A 25,723-nucleotide genomic window follows, 5' to 3' on the forward strand; every position below is an offset into this window, starting at 1 on the left:
AGGCTGCCAAGCCCCAGCCCTGGGAGAAGGGGTGCTGCCGGGACAGCCTGCCCAGACACCTACAGAGCAGCCTTTGGGGGATGGGGTCAGGAGAAATTCTTGGGACCTGGAGCCTTCCAGGGAGTGATGCTCCAAGAAGTGGGGAGACCCAACGTGCAGCAAGCCTGGAAGCTGGGGGTCCCTAAGAAAGGAGGCCAAGGGGTGGGCCTATGGGACTGGGGTGCAAGGGTGCAGTGGTGGCGCTGGAGAGGCCTCTGAGCCTGGGCTGCCGGAGAAAGTGCCTGGGCTCGCAAACCCATGGGCAAACGGCCTCTGCTTACTGGGTAGCGAGGCCCTCAGGTGAGAGCTGGGGGTGGTGCAGCCCCGAGGAGCCAGCCAGGGGCAGCAGGTGTCTGCTAGGCTCTTTCATCCCCCTTCCCTACCTCCTCCTGCTGCTCGCTAATGACAAGGGCTTTATTCTAGGGAACTGAATAGGCTAGTAATTGCAGCCCTACTTTCCATCCTGTGGCTCTCCTCCCTCTCAGGCTCTCAGTGACACTCGGAACAATGACCCTGGGCTGGCCAGCCACCTCCCAGCATCCTGCAGGAAGGCAGGCCATTTGTCTGTGGGTGGTAACGGGGCCAAGTTGAGGAAGATTGGTCTCTATTAGGGTCATGAGAGGAGGCTCGTTGGGGTGGGCGTGGGGGCTCAGGAAGGGGACCCCTATGGTGGAAATGGAACAACCCCCAGATCTGAAGGGGGCCCCCAGCAGTCTCAACTGACTCACCCCTGATGTTCAGTCCTTCCTCCTCACGTACCCCTTACTCCAGGACAGAAGAGACACTAATATTTCTTGAAAGTACAATTCATTGAACGTACCGGGGATGCTGCACAAAGCCCTCTCAATATTTCATCCCAGTTCTGGGAGATAGCTATTATTCCCCTTTGTCGACAGGGAATCTGGGATGGAGAGAAGTCCCGTGTCTTGACAGAGGGACCGTGCCAGTCAGTTCTGGAGGCGGAGGTGGAACTCAGGTCTACCGCCAAAATGCAACGTCTCTCCACTGAGCGGCTGCTAGAATTTTTTTCTTTTCTTTTCTTTTTTTTTTTTTAAAGAGCACAGAAGAAATCCTTCCAGGCATTTCCTTAGATCTTAAATAACCTCTATTTTCTCTGATTATAAGTTATACTTGCTAGTTGTTGGAAATGTGGAAAATACAGAAATGTAAAGAAGAAAATAATTGAATCCTGTTATGTGGAATTAACCACTGTCAACATCCTCCCAGGATTTTATATTTCTGGGCATGAGATTTTATATTTTCCCTCATTAAAAAGAAAAGAAAAGAGAAAAGGCTGCTGTAGCCTGCACTTCCCACTTAGTATACCGCGTCCCAGGAGCGCTCCAGCCCTGGAGCAGCCCGTCCCATGCCCCCACACTGTCCTGGGGGCCCCGCTCTGCACCTACCACCCAGTCCAGCTGGTGTGTGCCCTTGGCCGTGGGCTCTGCTGGAGGGCGCACTCCTTGCCACCCTTGAGGAAGGGACTTCCCTTGGAGGATGCTGTCAGGGAGAAGCCTTCGTTAGCATTGCTGGCGTTTCTGTCGGGCCTCTCCCTCTTGGCTCTCCCCAGCCGGCCTGGGGCACGATCAATGGACCAGCCAGTGTTTACTCAGAGATTATGGAGCAATTAAATTCCCAATCAATACAGTTCAGTCTTCAAACCGCTGGGCTAGGGAGCCTCGGCATCACGTGCTGGCTCCATCAGTCACCTCCCAGGCTCTGAGGCTACCCGGGAACCTGCCCCACCCACAGTGGAGGGGGTAGGGCTCCTTCTGGGGCTGCAGAACTGTGTCCCTCTTCCCTGGAGAAGCACGGAGAAGATTCGGCCTCCCTCACAGTCCCAGGGTGGGATGTCTCTGGGGTCTCTGGGGTTTCTGCCTCAGCACATTACGAAGGCAGTGGGACGGTAGAGAAGGCCAAGGGGAAAGGGTCCGGTCTCCTTGGGCATCCAGTGGTTAATTCCCAAAAGCCTTGGCAAGGGTCGGGATCATGCGACCTAATGCCATGCTGTGACACTTCCCATGATGCCCTAGAATGGAGCAGCTGCCAACTGTGGGATTAGGTGGGATTCCTGGCCACTGAGGACCTCAGTCTGGCCCAGGACTCAGCAAACCTGGTGGGAAGTACCCGGCAGCGGGGGCGGGGGGGGGGGGGTGCTGCTCCTTCTTATTTGGGCTGTTTGAGCAGGTTCGCTTAGCTCTCTAGTCTCCTGAGGATTTCTGTGGAGTTCCAGCAGAATCCACCTTGGCCGGGCTTTATACCTGAGGATAAGCACAAGGAAAGTGGCCGAAGAATTCAGTCCTGGAGCTAGAGAAATCTGTCCCCTGACGAACCACACGGCCAGTCTCTTCACCCGTCTGTGCTTTTTGTCCCACCAGCATCTTCCCCACCAGAGGCACAAAAGACAAAATAGATGTCAAAATGCTTTGATAGCTTGGTAGGGGATGTCCTCCCCCACCTGCTCCTCCTAATTCCAGAGAGTATTAGGGAAGCTTTGTCTTGTCATGATTTTTGACTTTCTATTCAGAGGGTTTTTTTCCCTCAGCTGCGATGTGAAACTCATGTTTGGAGTCAAGAATTTGTCCAGGCTGATTTCCTTATGTACTGTTCCATCCCGGTCACTCTCTAAGACCAGTCTCTCCAGGAGACCTAGGTTGTCAGCAGGGGGAACTTGGGAAAATTCCCCGTCCACAGACCTGCGTTGGGGCTGTGGAGTGTGAGCGAGGCCAGGCTTGGGTCCACCTCCAAAGAGCTGCAAGTTAAGACAGACGACTTGCTGTCAGCAGTGTGATTAGAGACGTTTAGAGAACTCCTCCTCGCTCTGTTTTGTGTCCCTTACCTGTGAGAGAGGGAAAGAAAGAGAAGACTGGCTGTGAGAGATGGAGTGCTCGCTACGTGCTAGGCAGATAGGATCTTACTTAATTCCTGCTGAAAGTTCTCGAATTGTGATTAGTCCCAGGTTTACAGACAAAGTGAGGATCGGAGATGATGAGTGACTTGTCCAAGGGCCACATACCCGGTGAAGGGCGAAACTGGGATTTGAACCAAGCATCTATGAGGGCTTCTGCTACCAGAGTCAGAGGACACAAGAAGGGAGGTGTTTCAGCATGGGAAGTAAAAGCGTGATGGCGGAGTGACTGTCTGACTCCCACTTCCCCAGGGGGCTGCTTTGAGGGGGCTCCTCGCAGAAACCCTGGTTTGTAGTTCAGGGACCTTGAAGGCTGGCCTTTCCTTGCTACCCTCCAAAGGAGGCAGTTTGCGCCCTCCAGGCAGCAGGAAGTAAACACATCAGAGGAACCGAGATGAGGAGAGAAGTGGCCGAGAGAGGATTTTTATGGGGAGAGAAAATATTTAGGCTTTATTATTTTAAAGAAATAAACATAACTAAAGACAATACTCCCAGAACAACAAAATGAAAGCTACCACAAGGCATGTCTGACTATCTCTGCTCAGTTGGTGCTCATTAATGCAGAGTTTTATCCAACTGGGGGAAAAAGATTCTTTTTCTCAATTACCGGAAACTTCTCGTTTGAGTCTTCTGGGTATTCCTTTTCCACTCCCAGAAAGAATAACCTCTCTTTGCAGTCCTAGATATTTTTCTAACCTCACCATCTCTTACGCTTTTTGGTTTGGTTTTGTTTTCGCCTCTGAAAAGTCATTGTTCCTTATTCATTTATCTTTCAACCAATAACATGAACATAAAAATAATTTATAATTTCAATAAGCGTTTCTGATATATGACAGAAAGGGTTTTAAGTCTGTCTCATCACACCGGAAGAGAGGAAATTATCTTCCTCTGCAGCAAGAGTGATTTAATCAGATCAGACATTCTTCACAACTTTAATGCCTTTGACAGAAGCCTTGGAATGGCTTGAGAAAAGAGATTTTTGGAGATTTCTTTTGTGATGATGGGAAAAAAAAAAAACAACCAAAAAACGAAAAAACAGGAAAGACAGCTGTCTGTGAAGGAGGACGGGCATATGCTGCTGTCTCCAGCAGGGAGAAGCGCCAACAGCAGCAGAAAGAAAGGGGCTGTTGCTTTTGAACCCCAGGCTGTGGGGACTCCACCCATTATCACGGAGATAGGAGACAGGGGACCAGAGTCCCAAGGTCTCGCAGCTGCTTAAGTGCAGAACAGGGTCTAGAATTCGGGCTTCCCGAAGAGCTGGTGCTTTCCACCCCCAGACGTCTCTGTGCCTCAGTTTCCCTACCTACCACACGAAGGGATGAACCGTCTAATCCCCAAGGCCCTGCAGCCGTGATTTTATAAGAAGACACTCTGTCCTGGCCGGGGACAGCATAGGCTTACACACGGAGCCTCAGGAGCATTTACAAAGTGAAAGGTGGAGGGGCGGGGAGACAGCGGACCCTAAGGAGCAGATGGGAACAGCCACATCCAAACTAGTGTGAGCATAAGCAAGAAATGAGAAGTGTCAGTAGAAAGGTAGAAGCTGGCAGAGATCAAGACAAGCCCGTATACAGAGAGGGGCTGCAACGAGCAGTGACATAAAGTCCTGCATCCTGCTTGTCACCGTTGGGACGTGCTGCCTCGGCCCCGTGCCAGGCGCCACCACCCACGCGAACTGGCATCATCTCAGTGTGGTTCCGGGTTCTAATCGAGGCTGCAGGTTGGCAGGTTTGGAGGAGCGATTAGTCTACCCTGAGGTCCTCGGATTTCAGGGGAACAGACTCACCAGATACAAATTTATAAGAGACTGATAGAGTAGTGTGAATTTATGAATTCATAATGAGAAATAGTGTCAGTGAACGGTACTACACATAATTACTGATGAATAAGGAACTTAAAAATATGAGAGTCCCTTTTCTTTTCCACGGGCAGAGGGATGAGCACTTTCGTGGATTCCCTTCTACATTGGAAAGGAAGAGAGAAGTGGGGAGGTAGTACCCTGGGCTCAAAGAAGAATTCAGGAAATAATTCAGAATAAGGAAGTTCTAGAATGTGGAGCAGGTGAGAGCACAGACACAAATCCAGGTTCACATCCTGACCTGGCTACTTACAAACTCTGTGACCTCGGTTAAACTGCTTCCAACTTTCTAACCCTCTGTTATTATTACTTACCTGTAAAATGGGGTAACAAGAGCACTTGCCTCTTTCGAGGTTGAGGGGATTAAATGAGATGCTACATGGAAATGTTCTTGGCACACAGGAAGCCCTCAGTAAATGCTAACTATTTTAAAGCTGGATTTTTCAAGAGTAGAGAGGGAGAAATCTATCAAGATTCAGGAGTCCCAGAGAAGGGACCTAGAAGCTCAGGTATGCCCAGGAAAAATTTAGAGGGAATGGGCTAACTACTTTGGGGGTTGAGGGCCTAATGGTAGAGCCCCTGAGATGGCAAGTAGGAGGGGACACACTACCCTGGACATTGAGCCATGCCCCTCAGAGAGAGGGTCATCCCTCCTCTGGATGGCAGGTGACAGGCATGGGAAGGAGGCAGATTTTTAGGTCTTTCTATTCAAGCCTAGCTTGGGACATATGGAGTGTTGGCTAGAAAGAGCCCAATATCTGTGTGAGAAAGAGGACTCTGAGAATTAAGAGACCAATTTGGGCGAAAGATCAAAGAAGCTAGAGGCCCCCATGAATGCCAATCCAATAGGGCCAACAGGCGCAGGGAGGAGATTTTCTAGACATCAGGGCAGGAGAGGAAATGATTTAACCCACCACCAGGCTGTCACAGTGCAGGCTAAGATGAGATTAAAAGCAGAGGCATTTTATCAGAGAATTCTTTGCCAGCTGACAGTTTGACTGCTCTCCTAAGAGGAGGAAACAATTGAACCCTTTGGGGAAAAGGTTTCTAGCCTGGCACTGACCCCTGCTCTGCCCGGAGGGGTGGGCGGTTCCCCATGCTGGGATCTCCAAGGCTTCCTCCCAACGCCAGCGTGCCCTGCATCGTCCTTTCATCTTAAACACTTTTGGAGATGACCTGCGAAACCCACAGGCATGTGGGAAATCACATGGTCATTCTGTGACTGTATGCTTGCAGCAAGAAAGATTGAAGTTAGACATGAGGAAGAAATTTAAGTAGGAAGGCAAAAAGTAAGGAAGGTGACTCTAGGGAAATAGGGAAATAATCATGTTCCTTAGCAGCTTGATGGATGCCGGGAGCAGTGTCTTCCACTGCTGGCCATGTGGCCATTTCCATCTCTCGTGTCCTAAGACTCCTGTGTTTGGCAAAGCACACGCCTGACTACCATATGCATCTGTTGGCCACCAGAGACCCTTCCCCTGGTACGTGGCAGAATGGAGCCTGTGAGAAGCCGGAAGGGTATCTTTCCCTGGAAATGGCTCAAGACCAAAGAAACATCCGCTCTGCTGGGGTGAGGCAGGGCTGATCTGGGTGGGACAAGAGGAGGCTAAAATAAAGGGGCTTTACAGCCATGAGGTGACAGAAGAGGCAGGCATGGTCTCTTGCCCAGCCTCTGGCATGCATTGTGCTCACACACGGTGTGTGTAAGTCACCATCACAGGGCTCTCTGCGGGACCCAAGAGGTGGATGAGGACTTTGCTCTCCAGGGAGTAATCACTCTTGAGCCAGAAACTGGGGAAGCAGGACACGCCCAGATTAGGGAAGGAAACCCACAAGGAGGGAGCATCAGTAGGTGCCTGAGGCTTTGTGGACATTGTTCTAGTAACTCTCGCCCGCAGAGTCCTGTGGTAGGTCCCCCACCTCACACTTGAGGAAACGGGCTTGGAGACGTCAAGGTGCCGGCCAGTATCACGCAGCAAGTGAGTGGCTGCATTTTAAACCACAGGCAGTCTGTCTGGTTTCTAATCTCTCACTTACCATGTTCGGCCGCCTCCCAGCCCCTATACCTCTGGTGAGCGTCATCTCTAACTCCGAGCTTCAGAAATTATACCATACAGAAAAGAACAATACTTCTCCATTTCAAGAACTCTGGCACAAGAACATAAAGGAAGGACAGTTCAAGTTCAAGGATGGTTCTTTATTCCGAAGTCACATCCTTCCTACTTTTTCATATTCTTTTGTAATATTATAAGGAAACTGAACGATGCTTTCCTTTCTATTTTCTTATTTGAACAAAAACAGCTTGTGGGAAATCCTAAGAAAGGACAAAGCTGAGCACTGCATACACATTCCTACCTCAATTCTCTCATAGAGAAGAAAGTGGGGCCCAGGGAGGTGAAGCAACTTGCCCAAGGCCACACACCAAGCCAAGGCAGAGTCAACATTCAAATCCAGTCCACACTTATACCCGCTTGCTGCAACCCCAGATGACTCACGGGCCAACCCTGCCTGAGGCCTCCTGTGCTCCCTCCTGTCAGGGACCCCGAAGGCACGTGCACCCCAGGTCTGGCTCCCGGCCGGCTGGTGGGCTGTTGCCTTTCTTGAGGACGCCTCTCCCAGCATCATCTGTGTGGCTCCCAACAGTCACCACGGCCCATTTGGAGATGATGACACATCCAGACCACAAAGGGCCAGGGAGGCAGCGGGGTTCCTTAAAGAACAAGTCCGTTCTCTTTCTTGAAAGTCTTCCTTGCTGAAATAATGGGTATCGTCCAGCTCCTGGATCCCTGCGATTGTGGCCAAATCCCTGCCATTGTTTCTGTCCGGCCAGCATGGAGCTGTGGGCATGGCCCCCTGGAGAGGCTTCCTGACCTGCTTGGAGTCTGCAGGATCTTGAATGTTCCTGAGCCTCCCCCTTGAGCTCGCTCTGCAGACACGGTTCCCTGCCAAGCAGCCACCACTGCTTACGTAAAGACAGGGAAGGAATCTGCCCCTGAGGAAAAGCTAGTGAGCGATAAACACAAATTCAGGACAAAGATTCTTTTGAGGAGAGAAGCAGAAATACACGGGGTACAAAGGCTTCTCCTGTGCCATTTCTCGAGCTGGGTACAAGGAAATAATTTTCTTTAGACTTTACATGTAGGTTACTCATATCTGCATCTATAAAGTGGCTCATAAAAAAGAGAAACAATTAAATAAGACCCCGAGTTTTACTAGGCTGCAAATCTCGAGTGTTGTCTACACCAGCTTTGCAATGACTTCAGGCCGCGTGTTCAGAGATGGTTCTAGAGGCAGTGAGAGCTTCACGGCAGGGCCGGGCACCATGGGGCTGCCAGGCGTGGGAACCCTCTTCTCTTACTAACGCAAGCACATGAGGAACAGTGAGGAAATCCCAAGTGTGTTTAGGACCACTGCGAGTTCTCTGTGCTTGGGCTAAGAGAAACGTGCATTTGTGAAGTTGTGTGCTGCGTTGGGGAAAGGACAGGGAACGGGGAGGGTGTCCTTAGAGCTGGATGTTGCTACCAGATCTACGTCTATCTGTGAGAAAATAAAATGCTCAAGACTATTAGGATTCCAGTGGCAATAAGATGGCATTAGTCAGCGTGGCCGGCTTGGGAGCTTGTGAGGGAAGTATACTGCGGAAACTTCTAGATGAGGCTTCCCTGGAGGACTGCGGGCTCTGATGTGCCCAGGTGCTGACATTCGGTTGTGGGGTGGGCTGAGCAGGGAAGGTTTCCACAGTAGACGTCTGGGGATGGTCTGCCAGAGCTGCTCCTATGACCAGCCTGGAGAGAGGGTCGAGCCAACGTGGGCCTGGATATGGGGCAGGTGCGAGTCTGGGGAAGGACTGTGGTTTCTTGGATGGGAAACCCCCACCGGCAAACCGAACCAGCCAACACCTTTGGGGAACAGCTGTGAGATCAAAGCCTGGTGTCTCCGAGGAGCCAACAGGAGAGAAAATAACTTAGTCTCTCAGGGCCCTTAGGAGAGGGAAGGGAGAAGCATCTGTCACAACAAATGAAGTCAGGGCAGCTTCTGCAAGGGAATGGGCCCAGAAAGCCACAGCTGCCTGGCTCCGGGGCTTTCTATTCTGACTCCTGGCCTCCAGCTTGGATAATGGAGGTCAAAGAGCCATGGGCTGGGGCAGGTGTGGGCATGGAGTTGATGACATCAGAGAAGCAAGGGGAGGCTTCTGCTGTGTCCATGGGTGTTGAGGGCAGGGGAGCCAGAGCCCAGCCACTGAGCAGGAATGGTGCAGTGAGGGTCTGGGGCCCACAAAGAGGGAAGGGGGCGTGGGCAGAGGCGAGATTGGACTTTGACTCCCAGCCTCGTGCTCATGCCCCCCCCCCCAAGTAGCATGTTCTAAAGTGCCCTTAGAATCAGCGCAGAGTGACTTCATTTGCAGCACCGGCGCTCTGCTCACCCCAGCTTTCCGCAGGGGCACCTGGGACCCTGAGGACCCTCGGCTTCCCTTGCTCGGCACCTTTATTCTGACCCTTCCTCACCACCTTATTGATTCAAACATGGGAGGAAAAAGAAGTGTTTTAGTAGCGGCTGAGAAATCTTCACACGTGAGGAGTGTTGTCAGCTTTCGTCTGCCAAATGCCTAGTTTCTTTGTTCCAGAAGTGCTTGAAGAAAGCCTGGCAGAGTTTGGGCTAATGTAGTGCAATCAGTTAGGCCTTCTGGGGTTTCTTCCTGCCTGAGGAGTCCTTCAGCCTTCCACACCCTCCGAGCATGACGTATAGAAATTACTGTTCCAGCCTTTGCACAGAGGGGAAAACAGCCTCCCCCAGCAGCCCCTCCACCGTCAACACTAACAAACCCCTCGGGAGCTAGGCCTCCAGGGCCCTCCCTGTTCCTTACCCCACCTTCTTGCCAAGGATGCCCACCCAAGCCAGCCTCTGGTAAGGCAGCGTGGGCCGAGGTGCCCTCTCCCAGCCCTCACGCAGCTATCCAGTTCCTCCTGTCTCTCCAACTCCTGGCGGTGGGCAACGTGGCCTTCCCCCGGTCACCAGGGAGGACACTCGCTGACCTGAGTCAGCTCCTTGGCAGGGACTACGTGAGCACAAACACCAGGGTTGCTTGCCCTCCTTCACACTCTGTCCTCAGGGAAAGGCCATAGCTCCCGTCATGGCCAGCATACCCATCTACGAACTCACTTTCTCCTTCTCACTCTCTGGAGCGAACTGCGGTGCCGAAGAGTTAGACATCTTGCCAGAGTCAGCCAAATAGTGAACTGGAGGACCAGGGGCCTCACTCCACGCCAGCTGTCCTGCCTGTGAGGGAGGATGTCATCATGTTGGGATAGTAATAAGCAGGGTCTGAAAACTCAGGGGTGGGTGTATAGCGTGGTGGCTGGGACTGCCTATAGCCCTTGGCCGAGTCCTCCGCATAGGGAAGATAAGCCATGAACTTCTCTCCAGAATGGTGTTTTCAGCCTGGGCCTACGGGGTCTCTAAAGCCTCTGAGTGTGGAGGTAAAATTTGGCATGCATGAAACTCTCTGGAAAGACAGTTTTTTCAAAGGTATTGGGAACCAGCAAAGGTTCTACAGGGTGGTTGGCAGGCTGGACCCATATAATTCTGGCTGTCGAGAGCAAAAGGAAGAATAAAGAGAAGCCAATTATCTGTCCTTGATTGGGTTCTCCGGGAAGCAGAGTCAGAGTTGAGAGCCCTAAATGTCTCCTAGAGGATGCGCTTGGGATCATCACCTAGGCAAGGGAAGGCAGGAACCCAGCATGGGGTGAAGGGAGAAGTCCAAGAGAGGGAGGGCAAACAAGTGCCTCAGCCAATCCCGGGGGTGGGGAGCTCTGGAGTGAGAACGACCTATCAAACTTGCCCCACGTTGGGTAAACCTGGCCAAACCTCTATATTCCCCGCTTCAGCCAGTCGCTGGATTTGACAGCCCTAGGAATGACGTGACTTCAGGCCAAGGAGCTCCCTGCAGCTGAGACCATCTCTGATGGGACTGAGGGCTGGGGCTGGGGCTGGGGCTGAGGGCAGCCTCCAGCAGCCACTGCCAGAGCCGGGCAACAAGTCACTTCCTGAAGGAGGGTCTGGGCGGGGTGTCACTGAACCCCCTCAGTACCTCTGCCCTTGGGCAAGTAGGAGAGATTGAACGATACCCGTCCATCCACCCATCCAGCCATCTATCTTTTCATTTGACATTTATTAAACAATCTCAGGAGTCAGCCCACTGTGATAAGCACTGGTGATAAAAAGGTGCAGGTGGCATCATCTAGTGGAGAGAGACACATCCATGAATAATTAGAAGACAAGGTGGTCATTGATGAAATAGAGGCAAGTGCCAAGAGTTATTAGAGCACATTGGAGGGTGGAACCGACTCTTGTCCTGAAAGAGCTGATGAGGCAGAGAAAGGAGGGGTGGGAGCGTAGGAGCGTGAATAGGACAAGGCATTGCAAGGCAGAAGGAGGTCACGTGAGAGGCACGGTGGTCCGAGAGCGCATGGGAGATTTGGGGAGAGTGTCAGTGTGCCTGGTGTGGGTGGGTCACTTGGTGGAAATGTGGCTGGAAGGGGAGGTTGGGGTGAGATCACCAGTGCTCCCGAGTTCACACCAGTGGACTTTATCTCAGGAGTACTGGGAAGTCACTGATGCTTTTGGAGCAAAGGACTGATATGAAAGTATCTACATTTTAGGAAGTCAATTCTGAAAGCAGGGATGTTAGACAGGAGGGAGTGGTCACTGGAACCCCAAGGGAGTCATATATACGCCATGTTCCCCAGGCCCCTATCATCTCTCTGGGCACAAGTCAGCTTCCGACATAAGCGACCCACTCTGATGTGAAGCTCAGTTCCTACACACAGGTCGCTCTGGTCCTGGGCACATGTAGTATTCCTCTGAGCAACTACTTATTCCCCCTACTTCCCAAAGACTTTCGTTTGTCATGCGCACATCCTGTGTTCTCATGGGTGGCATAAGCCCTGGGGATGGCCTGGGTCCCTGTGTGTGTATTGGCCTAGTGTCATGTGGCCTCAACCAAAGCCTTCACTGGACCCCCTAGTTCTGGCGCCATCCACATTCTCTTTACCTTCTTGAATGGGCATCCCAACCCAGGACAGGTTTTTGAGACTAGTGTCTCCTTTATGTCATCAGGGACCCCAAGTTTCTCTAGGCTAGGGGGCTGCCATTCAAGGAATCTGCTTCCACAGCTGAATAGTGAGCCCAAGAGAGCTAAGATCACTGCGATCCCTCTCCCTTCTCCCTTGCCCTTCTCTTTACAGGAAGTTATGCAGGTCACAGAGTGAATCCAATTCACGCAATTCCTTAAGTGCCAGGCTGCCTGAAATCTGACCCACTAGGGACAATAGTTTCTTGATGTAAGGTCAGCCCAGCCAACTCTGGACACTTAAGGATCACAGCCTGTATCTTGAGCAGAGTGATGTTCTGGGCACTGGAACAATGGGCTTCTAGTTCCGTATGGAACTAGGATTGAAGTAGATGGTCTCTGCGTGAAATAGACGGTCCTTCCAAGCTATGACAGCCAGGATGAATATTCCACCCTCTTTCTTTAGACCATGTTTACAGATGGGGTACAAACAGGGAAACTGAGGCTGGGAACATTCTTCTTTTTTTTTCTTTTTTTTTTTAAAGATTTTATTTTTTATTTATTTATTTGACAGAGAGAGAGATCACAAGTAGGCAGAGAGGCAGGCAGAGAGAGAGGAGGAAGCAGGCTCCCTGCGGAGCAGAGAGCCCGATGCGGGGCTCGATTCCAGGACCCTGAGATCATGACCTGAGCCGAAGGCAGCGGCTTAATCCACTGAGCCACCCAGGCGCCCCTGGGAACATTCTTCTGATGCTCAGCCATCCCACAGAGGTTTTAAGTACTCAGGCTTCTACTGCTCCCTGACAAAGTAACTAAAAGACAAATTTACGCAAGGAGCACTGGACAAATGTCTGCCTAGGGCATGCCCCATGTTGTGGCTGATACAGCCAAGGGGTCTGCCTGTAGGTGGTAAATATGTATGGATTCCTCAGAGGTCACAGATCCCATGATTTGGTGACCCCCCCCCCCCCCCACACACACACACAAGACCAAGGCTATTTTGTTGCTCTGGTGGGTGGAGACCAAGTGTAGAAGGAAGCCCCAGGAAGCCAGTTTGCCTTCACCTCTCTCCCTGAAGCTTGTGAAAGTTGGCCTGGAGGTCTGGGAAAGACCATGAGATCTGATGGAAAAACCCTACTGTTTCAGTTTTGTGAAGATTGAGGTAGGCTAAATGTGGAGAACCCCTTCCGCAGGAATTCTCCATGCTGCTCTTCTGGGGACTCCTTTGGGACTCCGTGCTCAGAACACAGTCACTGCGGCTGTCACCGCTTATCAAGGACTACTCTGTGCCAGACACCACACTAAGTTCTTTGTAAGTTATATTTATTCCTCACACAAGCCTTGCAAGAAATTATTTAGATGACCATTTTGGGGAAATAGAGCCACCAAGAAGTTAGGTAGCTTGCCCAAGGTCACATAATAAGTAGCAGAACCAGGATTCTAACCCACGTCTTCCTGACACCAAAGCCCATGTTCTTTACCCTCCACTATGTAACCTTAAGCTTTGCCATATTGATGACAGCAGCTCTGGGTCTCCACTAGCCACCTTGTACCACACAAGTCTGTGAAGAAGTCTAAGGAGGGAAGGCAAGGACAAGATCCCCTTTCTAATAACTTTCATCATATACTCGGGAGGGCCACAGTCTCTCAGTCCCTTTGCGTGGAATTGGACAAAGGCAGAGTGGGTTCTACCCGCCAGAGAGTCTGGAGCCTTGGGGCTGATGGGCCTTGGTAGACTGGCCTTGGCCCTGGAATCCAAGTTCCCAGAATTCTAAGCTTAGGGATAAGTAAACTCCCATCAAAGGACAAGTGAGGAAACTGACCCAGAAGGAAGAACAAATTACCCAATGCCACAGAACTAGTTAGACGCATTGTGTATGCGTCAGTGTGTGTGTGTGTGTGAGCGTGTGTGAGTGTGTGTGTGTGTGTGTGCACGCACATGTGTGTATACAAATGCACATCTTTGTGCTGGAGATGACAGTAAGGGGTCTCCTAATTCCCAGGTCCTATGAATGAGTTCAGGAGAAAGCCGTGGAGTCTGTCTATATCCAGAGGGGTGGACCATAAAAAAGGCTATTTTTAAATACTTGTTTTGGTTTAACATAAGTAGTTTATTTGGGACAGGTGACTCCAAGAAGCGCCCATGCAGGAGTGGGGGATAAGAGAAGGAAGCCACATCATGTTCATTACTGCTTTGGCTGCTGAGCATCTCTGGGAGATGGTGTGGAATGTGCCTTGGGTTATTCCTCAAGGGAGGAGGAACCCGGGGGGTTTATCCACCTGCCTCCATTACCATCTGCTGAGTACTGCTACTTGGGGGCCTCGGCTCCCCAGAACCTCTTCTCAAGCACACTCCAGCAATAAAAGAAAGCGAAGGGCTACTTTTAAAGGCGTTTGTATCCCCTAGTAGCTACCAGTTCTCAAAAGAGTCTGGAAAACCTTTTGGGTGAAGACGCTTGGGCATGAGGACCAAGGACAGTCTGTAGGAGAGACGGATAAGACTGAACGGAGATAAGACAACGGAGGCCGGTTGTGATAGGAAAGGGAAGGGCTATTTCCATGTGCCCTGCGGAAAGAATAGGGAAGTCCTACGACAGGAGTTGAAGTCAGTTCTTAAAAAGAACTTGGTGATACCGGTGAAACAGACGTATCAGATCTCTGGAGCCCATTCAGCTATGCACCTCGATTAATGGCCATACAAGAAATGATGGAGCAAAGAAACATGCACAAGGACGGTTTCCTTAGCGGATCTGAGGCCCCTTGTGGCTAGGGCCAGCCAAAGAGCTCTCCTTTCTGGAGGCGATGAGGGCGAGGAGTGCTGGGAGGAGAGATGGAGATGGAGCGACAGGATTTTTCACCCACCCATGGTTATCCTAGCACCAGCGACTCCGAAGTTGGGTGGAAGCAACAGGAAGAGGTCTCTTCTCTGGCATGATTTGGGGCACCTTACATGGAGGCAAAACCTTAGAAGAAGAAAGCCCTAAGGTCGCCTGGCTCTCCGACCAGGGTCACCCCACCTCTTGAGCCCCTGCTCCTTATCTGTAAAAAAGGGAGATTGGAGGGCTGGACTAGAGGGCCTCAGTGTCCCTTCCAGTCCTGATCTTCTATCTCTGTCTGCTGTAGGGGCCATCTCTATGGCCCTTGCCCTCCCTGCAGGTCAGTCATCATCAGGTGTGAACTGAGCACTCACCACTTGCCCAGCACTGAGTGGAGAGCAGGGATAAACCGGACTACAGGCCCTGGCCTCTAGGGCGGGATGGACGGGGGAAATAAGAATTGATACTTACTGAGCAATGACTCTGTGCCAGGCAGTGTGCTAAACTGCTTACACACTGACTCCTTTCCCCCTCACCGTAACTTCATAGAGTAGGCAAGCGTAGCTCCACTAGACAGAGGAGAAAACCAGAGAGGGGCCCAGAGGAAAAGCAACTGAACTGAGGCCTCATGGTGGTAGAGCTTGAATCTGAGCCCATGCTGGAGCCACAATGCTTCTCCTCCTGTGGACCAGGAAGGGACTCGCTAAGCACAGCTCCTAGTGTGCTTTCAGAGGAAGCAGTTACAGCTAGAGTCACCTGGAAAGGCTTCACGGACAGGGGGCTTCCCACTTGGTCTTGAGGGAGGGGCAGGACCGACAGACCGGTCAGGGAGGGGGACGACCTGTGGGTGCTGGTTCTCCAGGACGGGCTGGGTGTGGGCGCTCTAGCCTGCTTCGAGCAGGGAGGTGGACAGCAGCTATGGCCCAGCCTGCTGGTATTTCCATGGGAAGGAGGGAGGGGCCAGGAGCCAAATACAGTTGCTGCCCCAGACCCTGCAGGGCTTCTTCATAGCCCCAGCCCCAAAGAGCTGATGTCCACCCAGCCCAGAGGGGCTTCATGCCCAGGCCATGCCTGTAAGGATCATTCCTTCCCCCACAGCTGCTGGGACAGTGTAAAGATGGAGTGAGTTCAGTGTAAACCATCTTCTTTCCAGCTGCTTAAGCCACTGGTCCGGGAGCTAGATGACTGATAATGATGATCCTTAACACTAATATATAGGAGGGACCATGAGTCAGGGACCGTTCTAAGAACTTTAACTAACTCAAACCTTCCAACATCCCTTTGAGGTAGGTACTATTATTGTGCCCATTTTATAGATGGGGAAACAGGTACAATGAGGTCGAATAGCCTGTTGAGGTTCGCACAGCTGATAAGTCAGTCCAGATCCCAGCCCCGGCGGTCTGCTCTTCCCCACTGTGCCATACTGCTTCTAAGCACCTCTCCTTCTTCCCTCTTCCTGGGCTACCCTTCTCAAATGTAGGTTCTCTCTCCTTGCCCGAAGCTCTCCCCTGCCAAGGCAGCCCGTCCCTAGAGGCGATGGCAGGAGGCACCCCCACGAGTCCCCACCGCCACAAAGGTCCATCAGTGCCCCAAAGGCCAGGCCGGAGCGCTCAGTCTCTCTCCTCATCCCCGCACCCACATGCACCCTGTCCCGCTCTCCCCCAACCGAGCACCGTTGCCTTTTGTTCACAGCGATGGCTCCTGCGCCCAGGCCGGTGGGGGCATGGAGGACTCCGTGGTGGCAGCGGCGGCGGTGGCAGCCGGCAGACCCAGTGCCCATGCCCCGAAGGCTCAAGCCCAGGAGCTGCAGCAGGAGGAGGAGCGGCCGGGGGCGGGGGGTGCCTCCCCGAGGGCTGGCTCCCACCGCGTGGCCTCCCCCGGCCGGCAGCAGCCTGCCCTGGCGACGGCGCTCTGCTCCCACGCCCCTAACGCCTCCGATTACGAGCTCTCCCTTGACCTAAAGAATAAACAGGTACCCAGGGCCTCCGAGGGGGGCGGGAAGGGTGGTGAGGGGGCCCTGCCTTCGGGGGCTATCCAGGGTACCAGGGATCTCCCCACTTGGGCCCACCTCTGCTGCAGGCACACTTCTTTTGCCACGACTTCTCCCAGATGGAGCTGTCTTCAGCCCTTCCCTGGAGCCCAGTTTGTCAGGAACCAGCCTCTCCAGGGCAGGGGTCACACCTTTGCAATGCCAGTCCCCTCGGTACTGTGTTCAGGGCTCTGTTCCTCTCGCCATGAGCCGGAATCTTAAATTGCCCCACCCCCAGACCTTGAGGCAGGTGGCCCACTGTTCTCTGGGGAAGAAGAGAGAGCCTCGCTTACGTGTCCATGCAAAGGACAAGCCCCGTGTGTAGGCACCCACAGGTTAAAAGGAGGTGCCAGGAGAATGGTCTCCTCCAAGGAGATTGAGGATTCCCTAGATTAACCAAAGCTCCCCTACTGGAGAACAAATCCCGTGTGTGTGTGTGTGTGTGTATGCTCATGTGCATATGCTTAGAGAAAGACATCATGACTAGATATTGTTGTTTTTTTAAAAGATTTTATTTATTTATTTGACAGAGAGAGATCACAAGATCACAAGTAGGCAGAGAAGCAGGCAGAGAGAGAGGGGGAAACAGGCTCCCTGCTGAGCAGAGACCCCGATGTGGGGCTCGATCCCAGGACCCTGAGATCATGACCTGAGCCAAAGGCAGAGGCTTAACCCACCGAGCCACCCAGGCGCCCCATGACTAGATATTGTTAAGAAAGAGCATTGAACTTGGAGCCAGAGACATAGGATCCAATCCTTGGTCTTGCTCTAGTTAACTCTGTGACTTTGGGAATGCCAGTTATGCACTCTGGGCACTGGTTTCTTCATCAACAAAACTGGGCATTAGACCTTGAATCATCTCCAAGGTCCCTTCTAGCTCTACAGTGTGTAGGTTCTAAAGAAGCATTCTTTAACTCAATGGGCAAAGTCAGTCTTGGGAAGGAAAGCTACTAGGAAGATCACTAAGACTGAGTCAGGCCGTACCAACCTCACTTCCTTCCTTCGGCATCAAGGTCAGCTGTAGGAGGAACATCTGGCTGTCAGCAAAGTATTTAAAATCTCTCCCATGATCACTATGTGGGCAAGATAGGAAGCAGAGTAGATGACAATATAGTCAAGTGGGTTCTTTTCAAACAGAATTCTTCAAAAAAAAATTGATTTTTCCATCAAGGCCAATTCCTGGGGGAGGTGAGTGGTGTGCTGTCCTTGGTCCTGTTCTGTTCAACTGGTTTTGACAAGGCACTAATTTCTGATGACACAAAGCTGAAAGGGGACAGCAAATACCTCGGCGACGGAATCCAAGATTTTGTAAAAATCTTATCCAGACATAAAGATTTAAATGAAAAAGTCTAAATGAAATAGGGAAAAACATCTAAAGTTCTCTTAGCTTTGAAAAGCCCACAGCATTCGTACAAGATGGGCAGGCTTGGTCCTGGGTGAAAGACCTTAAGACTTCCGTTGATTGTAAGCTCAAAAGGAGTCAATAACCAGTAAATCAGGTGCCAAAGTGAGTCCAGCAGCCTGCAGAGAAGGGTAGATAAAGCCCCTTGGATAAGGAAGCAGCTGGCTAGAGCCCCACACTGGTTCCTGGTCAGGGCCCGTCTGGAGCCTGTCCTTGATTCTTGGGGCTGTGTTTAAAGAAGCAAGTAAGAATGCCGAGGATTCCAAGGTTCTCCTAAGAAGGAAAAGAGGATTGACTGGATTCATATGGAGAAATTGTAGACACGAAAACAAGTTTTACATATGGAAGAGCTGGCATGTGAAAAAGGGATTAGATATATTTTCTATCATTCCAGGCAAAAATAGTGGTACCAACGTAAGAAAGCTACAGGAAAGGAAGCTTTTAGCTCAATTAACAATTAGAGCTGTTAAAAATATAGAAGGCCTTGCTTGTGAGGTAGTGAGTTTGTGTTACTGGGAATGCCCAGGCAGGGGTTGGCAGACAGTCCATCTGGAACACTCAAGTGTGATGTGGGTGGTCAGTTGGCCCAGAGAAGAAGTCTTCTCGGTTCCACATGACTGTGCTCCTTGAGGACAGAGACCATCTCTCATCCATCTTCGTACCGTTCCCCCAGCACCTAGCAGAGTGTCTTGGACATAGTAAAAGCTCACTGAATGAATGATATTTGGATAACTATGGTGTGCCAAGCAACAAGAGAGTGAGGTAACAAGAAGAAAACGGTCCCTACCGGCCCCCAAAGAGAGCGTAGTTCATTTTAAGGAGTAGCTGGCCAATAAAACTGAGGGAAACCTGTGCTTCAACTTGGGCGGGAGAATTAGTTTAATTCTGAGCGACGATGGCATATGGAGAGTTGCTCTGATCGGTATCATGAACCTTTTTATAGTGGACATCATTCTGATAGACGGTTCTGCATGTCGGGCCTACAGGAGTGGGGTGGGAAAGGTGCGGGAGGGTCGGCAGAGGGTGTGACAGGGGCCTTCGTGCTGAGTGAACCCAGCCTCGGGGAACAGCCCACTCCCCTGGATTGAGTATCTGTCTGGGTCAAGCGTAGACTGGAGGGAGGTAGGAAGAGGGCAAAAAGTGAGGGGCTAGAGAAAAGTGATTAAAAATGCGGCACACATTCATAAGAGACGGAACTCAACTTCTGTCTCTTCTGCAAACGAACTGTGTGACCTCCGGCAAGCTGCTTAACTTCTCTGGGCCTCCATTGCCTCCTATCTCTTTAGGGCTTTGTACGTGCTCTTGCCTCTGCCTCTACCACTAACATTCATGCTCCCCTCCTCACTTGGCACTTGGCCTCGATTACTCTTTATTTTACTTTGAGACAGAATTGTGGTTCTCTTTCCTCCTCCTGGCAGCTTTCCCTGCCCTCCCAAGCCTGGGTTGGATGTCCCTTCTCTGTGACCCTCCCACACCCAGCCGTTCCCACTCATAGCCCTTCAGCCCTATATCCTCATTCCCTGTTGACTCGACTGCTCCTTGAAGGCAGGACACATGACTTATTGTTCATCATTATATCCTCAGTGCCTGGCACAGTGCCTGGCATGAAGAACATGCTCAGGGATGAAAAGGGAAAATACTAAGTGAGCTGAAGAGGGAGAGGGGCGTGACACCTGGGGCCAGGACCTGACTCTGCTTCGGGTTTCTTCGAGATCCAGGATATGGTATTCTGATTCTGTCCGTCCCACCAGTTGCACAAATCCTGTAGCACTTGGACCGGAAGGATCTTAGACAGTCATTATCTCCCTAGCCCACCAACTGCTAGTCTTGCTCCATCAGCCAGTCCGGAATCCTAGGCAGTTTCTATGGCTTCTCTCTCCTCCACATCTGCTCCAACCCAAACTCCACTGCTGCTACATCTTAACTATTTCCCCGCTCCCACCCTCTCCTGCCAACCCCACCACCCCGACCCCAGGGCAGGCCACCATCATCTCCTGCCTGAGCCACTGGGGGGGGGCACACGTTCCCCTACTTGGAGCTGTGCTTCCTCCAACCTGATCTCCATGCTGCCACTGAGCCCTCTTGAAAGAGAGCACATCTGATCATGGTATCTGTCTGAAAGACTTGCATGGCTCCTCTCCGTGTGCAGGACAAAGACTTCTCCAAGGTCTCCTACCACCAGACACAACCCCATCTCCTGCCCCGCTCCCAGGTGGGGTTCCAGCCATTCCCACTTGCCTTGCTCCAGACCTCTGTGCTGTCGTTTGCCTCCGGGCCTTGACAGATTTTATTTCCTTTGCTGGGAATACTCCCACTTGTCCCTCCAGCACACGTCACTGGGGAGCTCTCTGCTCGTACTCCACATCTCAGCTCAGTATCCCTGAGCCTGGCTGCGTGCCTTCACGGAGTGCCCCACCAATGACTCTGTGCCACCTGAGAGCTGTCCCACCCATAAAGGCAGGGATATGCGGTTCTCAGGGCTGTCATGGAGTCGAGCAGACTGTGCACAGAACACCTTCATATTCTGCGTGGGGAGTGAGCACCCCTCAGAACTGTATGTTAGATGATACATGGCTCTTGCCCACCTTTGCTTCCCGGCACCCCACACAGTCTGTGGTGCCTAAGACATGCTTCATACTGGAGGAACGCATGAGTGAAAGAACAAACAAATGAATGAACGAAAGAATGAATGAGTCCGCCCGGGGGCATCCCTGTCTCCCAGCCCCCACAGCCTCTCCCCATACTCACACAGTGGGGAGGTCCTCCGTTCCCTCCGCCCTCAGCTCTGTCGCTTTATTTCACAGTGGTCCTTGGGGTTACAACCTCCGGGGACAAAGAACATTCAGGTCCTTTTGGAGGGTCCTTTAGGAAAGTGGTGTGGGGAGGATATGTAGGGCAGCCGAGTGATTTCCACATTCATCCATGCTCTCGAGGGAGTTCGGATCCTGTTGTGTGCCTCTGCTGAGGAGGACCCTGTTGGAGCCCGTGTGGGATGTCAAAATGGCATGGGTCTCTGTGCCGTCCAAGCCAGGGGACCACGTGGCGGTGGTCCGTAGCAGCCAGGTAGCAACCTGACCATGTCAGGTCCTGGGTGGAAGTCATGTTTTCTTTTTTGGACAGCAGTCCTTTCTATAAGCAATCTCCCCTACCCGAGCCTCGGGGTCCAGACTCATCTGGGAGGTGATCACCCTCTCAAGGAGAGAGGTGGTTGATTGTGTTTCCAACTCTCTGGTCTCAGTTTCCTCATTGAAGAAACAAGAGGTTATTCTGGAATATCCAAGGCTCGTTCCTCCTCCGAAGGTGAGAGTCCCACCATGGCCCTGGACGGCATCAGGGGCCAGCCTACAGATGACAGTGAAGGCAATGCCGGTCAGGGGTAGTCCTTCTGTCCACCTGCATCCAATTCAGGGAGCACTATCGCACAGCTGCTATGTGCAAGGCCTGGGCCACCACGCTACAAAAGACGCAGTTTCAGGCCTTAGGGAGCTTGTTCCAGTGGTGGGTGCTGACATGTAGCGGGTGCTAACTAGCACTAACAGCCCTAATCTGGGCCAGATGAGGTGCTAAGCATTTCTTACACATTATCTCCCCAGATCTGCAGGCTATCTCGGTGAGCTAGGGACTATTGCTACCCCCCATTTGAGGAATGAGGGGACTGAGGCATAGCATAACAAGTAACTCACCCAAGGACACGTCCCTAAGTGTGTGTCCGCGGTCCAGCCAAGACTGGGACTCACAGTCCTTGATTTTATCCCAAGACTTTCACAAGAGCAGCAAAGGGGTAGACCCCAAGGAAGCGGTGGACGGCGTACTGTGGGAGCCCTGGCGACAGCGAGGAGCCCAACCTGGGGTTCAAAGCAGGCTCCCCCCAGCAGCAGCTCTCCCTGAAGCAGTCTCTGTGATCGAGGAGGAGCAGAGTCATTAGTAGCCCCCAACCCTAGCTGGCTGGGGCCGGGAGAGGTTCCCAAGAGCACCCTTACTCCTAGGCAGGCCTCAGTGCCCTGTCGTGTCGAGCACTTTCTGTGTTTTGGACAGCGGACAGGGAGGTGGGCACACAGGGAAAACAATGGGGTCACATCCGGCCAGGTGTCAGGCGCAGGCCAACTTCCCCTGGGGGCCGTCATTAGCATCTTCATGCTCCTCCCCCCTCCCGCCCCGACTGTCTGCTCCTAAGCCTCCTGGAAGCATTCCCTTGCCAAGTTCTGCAGGCTCGTGCCACGTAATGCTTAAACAGGCTCAGCTGGGAAATCTTGGATCAGAGGAAATCCTCGCTCGCATGTGAAACCACCCCCCAGCCCGGCTGGCTCCCTCCTTCCCCAGCACTGCCGCCCCCCAGCTCACTGCTCTTCCTCCCCCAGCTTGACTTGGCGGCCCTCTGTCTGTGGCCCTCCTTGGGCGCGGCTGCGGCAGCAACCTGAAAAGAGGGAGCATGTTCTAATTAACACTGAGAGGCTCATTAGACAGACAGAGCCCCCCGAGCCCCCCTCCACCGCTTCTCCCAGCAGAAGCTGAGAGATTGCTCTCTTGGGAGGAGGCGAAGCTACAATTACCCATGATTCATGGGGTTTAGAGAGAAGTGAGCTGAGCTGCTCTCAGGCCAGTGGGCCCAGAGACCTTCCCTTCCTGGGCCCACCCCCCACATCCCCCCCACCCCTGTGTCCATCTCTCTTAGCTCTCTAATCTGGCCCCGGTTAAGAAAAGAAAAGCGTTAGGGTGGTTGGGAGGACCTGGCTGGGTAGACAGAACTGATCTGGGACACTGCCAAGTTCCCGAGCCCTGGTTGGGGGCGAGATAGTGGGGGGAAAGGGGAGCATGTAGCATTTGACTCCAAGCCCAGATCAGGAAGAGAGCCTAGATTTTTATTTTCCCTGGGACATAGGAGAGTCATGGCTGGGGCCATAGCTCTGGCTCAATGCTGGGCCCCAGGAATGTAGAGACATAATACCATCCTGTCTGTAAGGTACAGTTTGTGGGGCTACGGAGGGTGGGCTACAAAGGACGGGAAAGAAACAGTGGGGGACAGTGCAGGCTGCGGTTGCAGCAGGCACAAGGCTGGAATAAATGGGAGATGGTTGTGTTAAATGCACTGGAACAAATGGAGAAGATCCAACAATTGAATTCAAACACCAGAGAGAGCAGTTGCTCCTTGCCAGGCTCTGTGCTGGGTGCTGGGCATGGATCAGAGGGCTCGAATAACTTCTGCTCTGTTCGAGTTGGGGTCGGTAGGGTGGAGAGAAGGGTGGGTTGGATAAATATCACAAAGATGAGTGGAGAGAACTGAGTGTCAGAGAGAAGTAAGAAACAACGCTGTTCATGGGCACCTGAAATGGGGAGCTCCCCGTCGGGTTGGGGGACTGAGAAGGCTTCACAGTGGAAACACATTGGAGGCAGGTCTCAAAGAAAGGGAAGAATGTTGCAGACTGAGTGACAAGGCTGAGCAAATGCTCAGGGCAGGAAAGCCTAGTGTGGGCTGGGGGAAGCTCAGGAGTCCAGCCAGTGTATACACAGGCTTAGCATAGGAGTAGAAGATGGGAGGGAGGCTGAGGCCAGATTGCTCAGGGTCGGAAGGCTAGCAGGAAACACTTAATACTTATTTTGGGTGATGCTCTCAAGCAATGCAAAGCCTGTGTTCACATCGGCTCTTCAAGACCCTTGATCAGGGTAATGTAGGGTGGATGGTAGGTGTGAGCAAGAAGCAGGGAGGCAGTGGGGAGGCTGCCAGAAGGGACCAAGTGGGGAGCCAAAGACAGCCTCACATGGCAACAGTCGGGTCAGGTTGATGCAAAAGGTATTGGGGTGGGGGGGTGCATGGAATAAAGGCTTTGAGGTTGACAAACGCAGAGGCCAGGATAAAGGAAGACCCAGGGTCAAATGCAAATTTCCCAGCCTGGAGAATGTAACAGCCAAGGCTCTGTAGGCAGAAAAAGAAGTCATTGAGAGCTGGTTTAGGGAGGTGGGGGAAGACAGTGGCTTTGTATGGGTGTACAGGGGGATCCGTGGATTGTTGGAAATGCAGGTCTAGGATCAAGCCTAGGAATGGAAATTTGAGAGTCATTCCCATCATCATCATGGTCATCAAATAGTTAGCACTTACTGTATACCTAGTAGGTGCCAAGCGCTATACGAAACCAATCAACTCTCATAACAAGGTACAGGGTAAGCAGGATTCGTTTCATCTAACAGATAAGAAAGTAGAGAATCAGAGATGTTAGGAAACTTGCTCAAGGTCAACCAGCAGGGAAGAAGCAGATCTGGGCCTGAGTATCTCTCCTAAGGCTTGTTCATCAGTCCATTAGAGTGAAGTTATGATAAGAAACAAGGTTCTCACACAAGAGGTGAGAAGATATTAGCCTGTAGATGTTGCCACAAAAGCTCTGCCTGAGACAGCTTCCCTCTTAATTAGTGCCTAATTATCAGTTGCCAGAGGCTGCTCTGACGACGTCCAATATGGCAGTCACAGAATGTCCGGAAGGGCTCAGATGTGTCTGCAGAGTGGAAGATGGCCATGTGGGATTTGTAACTGACATGCTTAGGCGTTTCGCGGTCCGAATATAGGATGAAAGGGCTATGGAACCAGGCAAACCAAGGTAGGCCAGGTCGTGAGAGCTGAGGACAGAGTCTCAAGGTGACAAAAATACCAAGAACTGTGGAAAAGGGAGAGAAAGAGAGTGGAGGATGGACCATCAGGTTTCATGATTAAAGGTCTCTGGTGACCTTCCTGAGAGTCACTTTAGAAGACTGGTGGGAGCAGGAGGCAGACCCTGGGGAGTCAGCGCATACAGGGTTGGGCTGGCTGTTCGGCACTTATTCATGGAAGAGGCAGAGGGTATGGACTAGTCTTCCAAGAGGTCTGGTGGCAAACAGAAAAAAAGAGAGTGGGCCAGTGCCCCAGAGCAGTGAAGTCAAGAGGAGTTATGTTTTAGCCTGGGGAGATCTGGGAGCTGTCGGCAGGGGGAAAGGAGCCAGTGACACACAGCAGAGTTCAGAAATGCAAGTGAAATGCATCAGCTCCAGGAGAAGAAAGTTATGAGCTAGGTTGGGGGGGGAGGTTTGGGAGTCACAAAGATAACTTTGCAATTAATTCTTTAATGTATTCAGTAAATATCCACGGAAGTCCTACTGTGTTCTGGGCGCTCTCTAAGCACTGGGGATAAAGGAGTGAACCTGGCAGAGTCTCTGCATTCGTGGGGTTTACATCTCGTGGGGAGCTTGATGGGAACAGATTCAAGATATTCAAAATCTGGTTTTCTTCTCTGCTTGGGTGACACTAGGACACTGGCTGGTAGAAGTCTCCTAGGCTTAGCTCAGCCTTCTGTCTCCAGGTAGGATGATACCGTGCCAGGGGAATGGACATCTTTCCCGTTCTGGAAGCATTTCAGGCAATGGGATTTCATACCTTCCCTCTGTTGCCAATAGCATCTCATAACCTGAAGCGAATGCTCTTAGGCCTAGGGTTTCCCTCAAAGTGTGAGTAGGCCAGGTTGGAAAGAAGTAAGAATTTCTGCCTGGTGTCTGTTTCTCCTGGTCCTCCAGACAAAAATTAACAGAAGGAGGCAATTAAGTGGTCACCTCCCCTCAGTTTGCACCTTGGAGGGCTCTCCT

At 51.9% G+C, this 25,723-nt stretch overlaps 1 protein-coding gene across 6 annotated transcripts in view; it reads left to right on the forward strand.

Moving 5' to 3' along the window:
- The window catches only part of IQSEC3 (IQ motif and Sec7 domain ArfGEF 3), a 105,211-nt gene that overhangs the window by 37,654 nt on the left and 41,834 nt on the right, over nucleotides 1-25,723 (forward strand). For all 6 annotated transcript variants that reach the window (XM_046013623.1, XM_046013624.1, XM_046013625.1 and 3 more), the window contains exon 3: nucleotides 16,383-16,662. In XM_046013623.1, coding sequence (XP_045869579.1) covers nucleotides 16,383-16,662 — 280 coding nt within the window. The remainder of the gene's footprint in view (nucleotides 1-16,382; nucleotides 16,663-25,723) is intronic.

The sequence above is a fragment of the Meles meles genome, chromosome 7, assembly GCF_922984935.1.
Source record: "Meles meles chromosome 7, mMelMel3.1 paternal haplotype, whole genome shotgun sequence".
NCBI lineage: Eukaryota > Metazoa > Chordata > Mammalia > Carnivora > Mustelidae > Meles > Meles meles.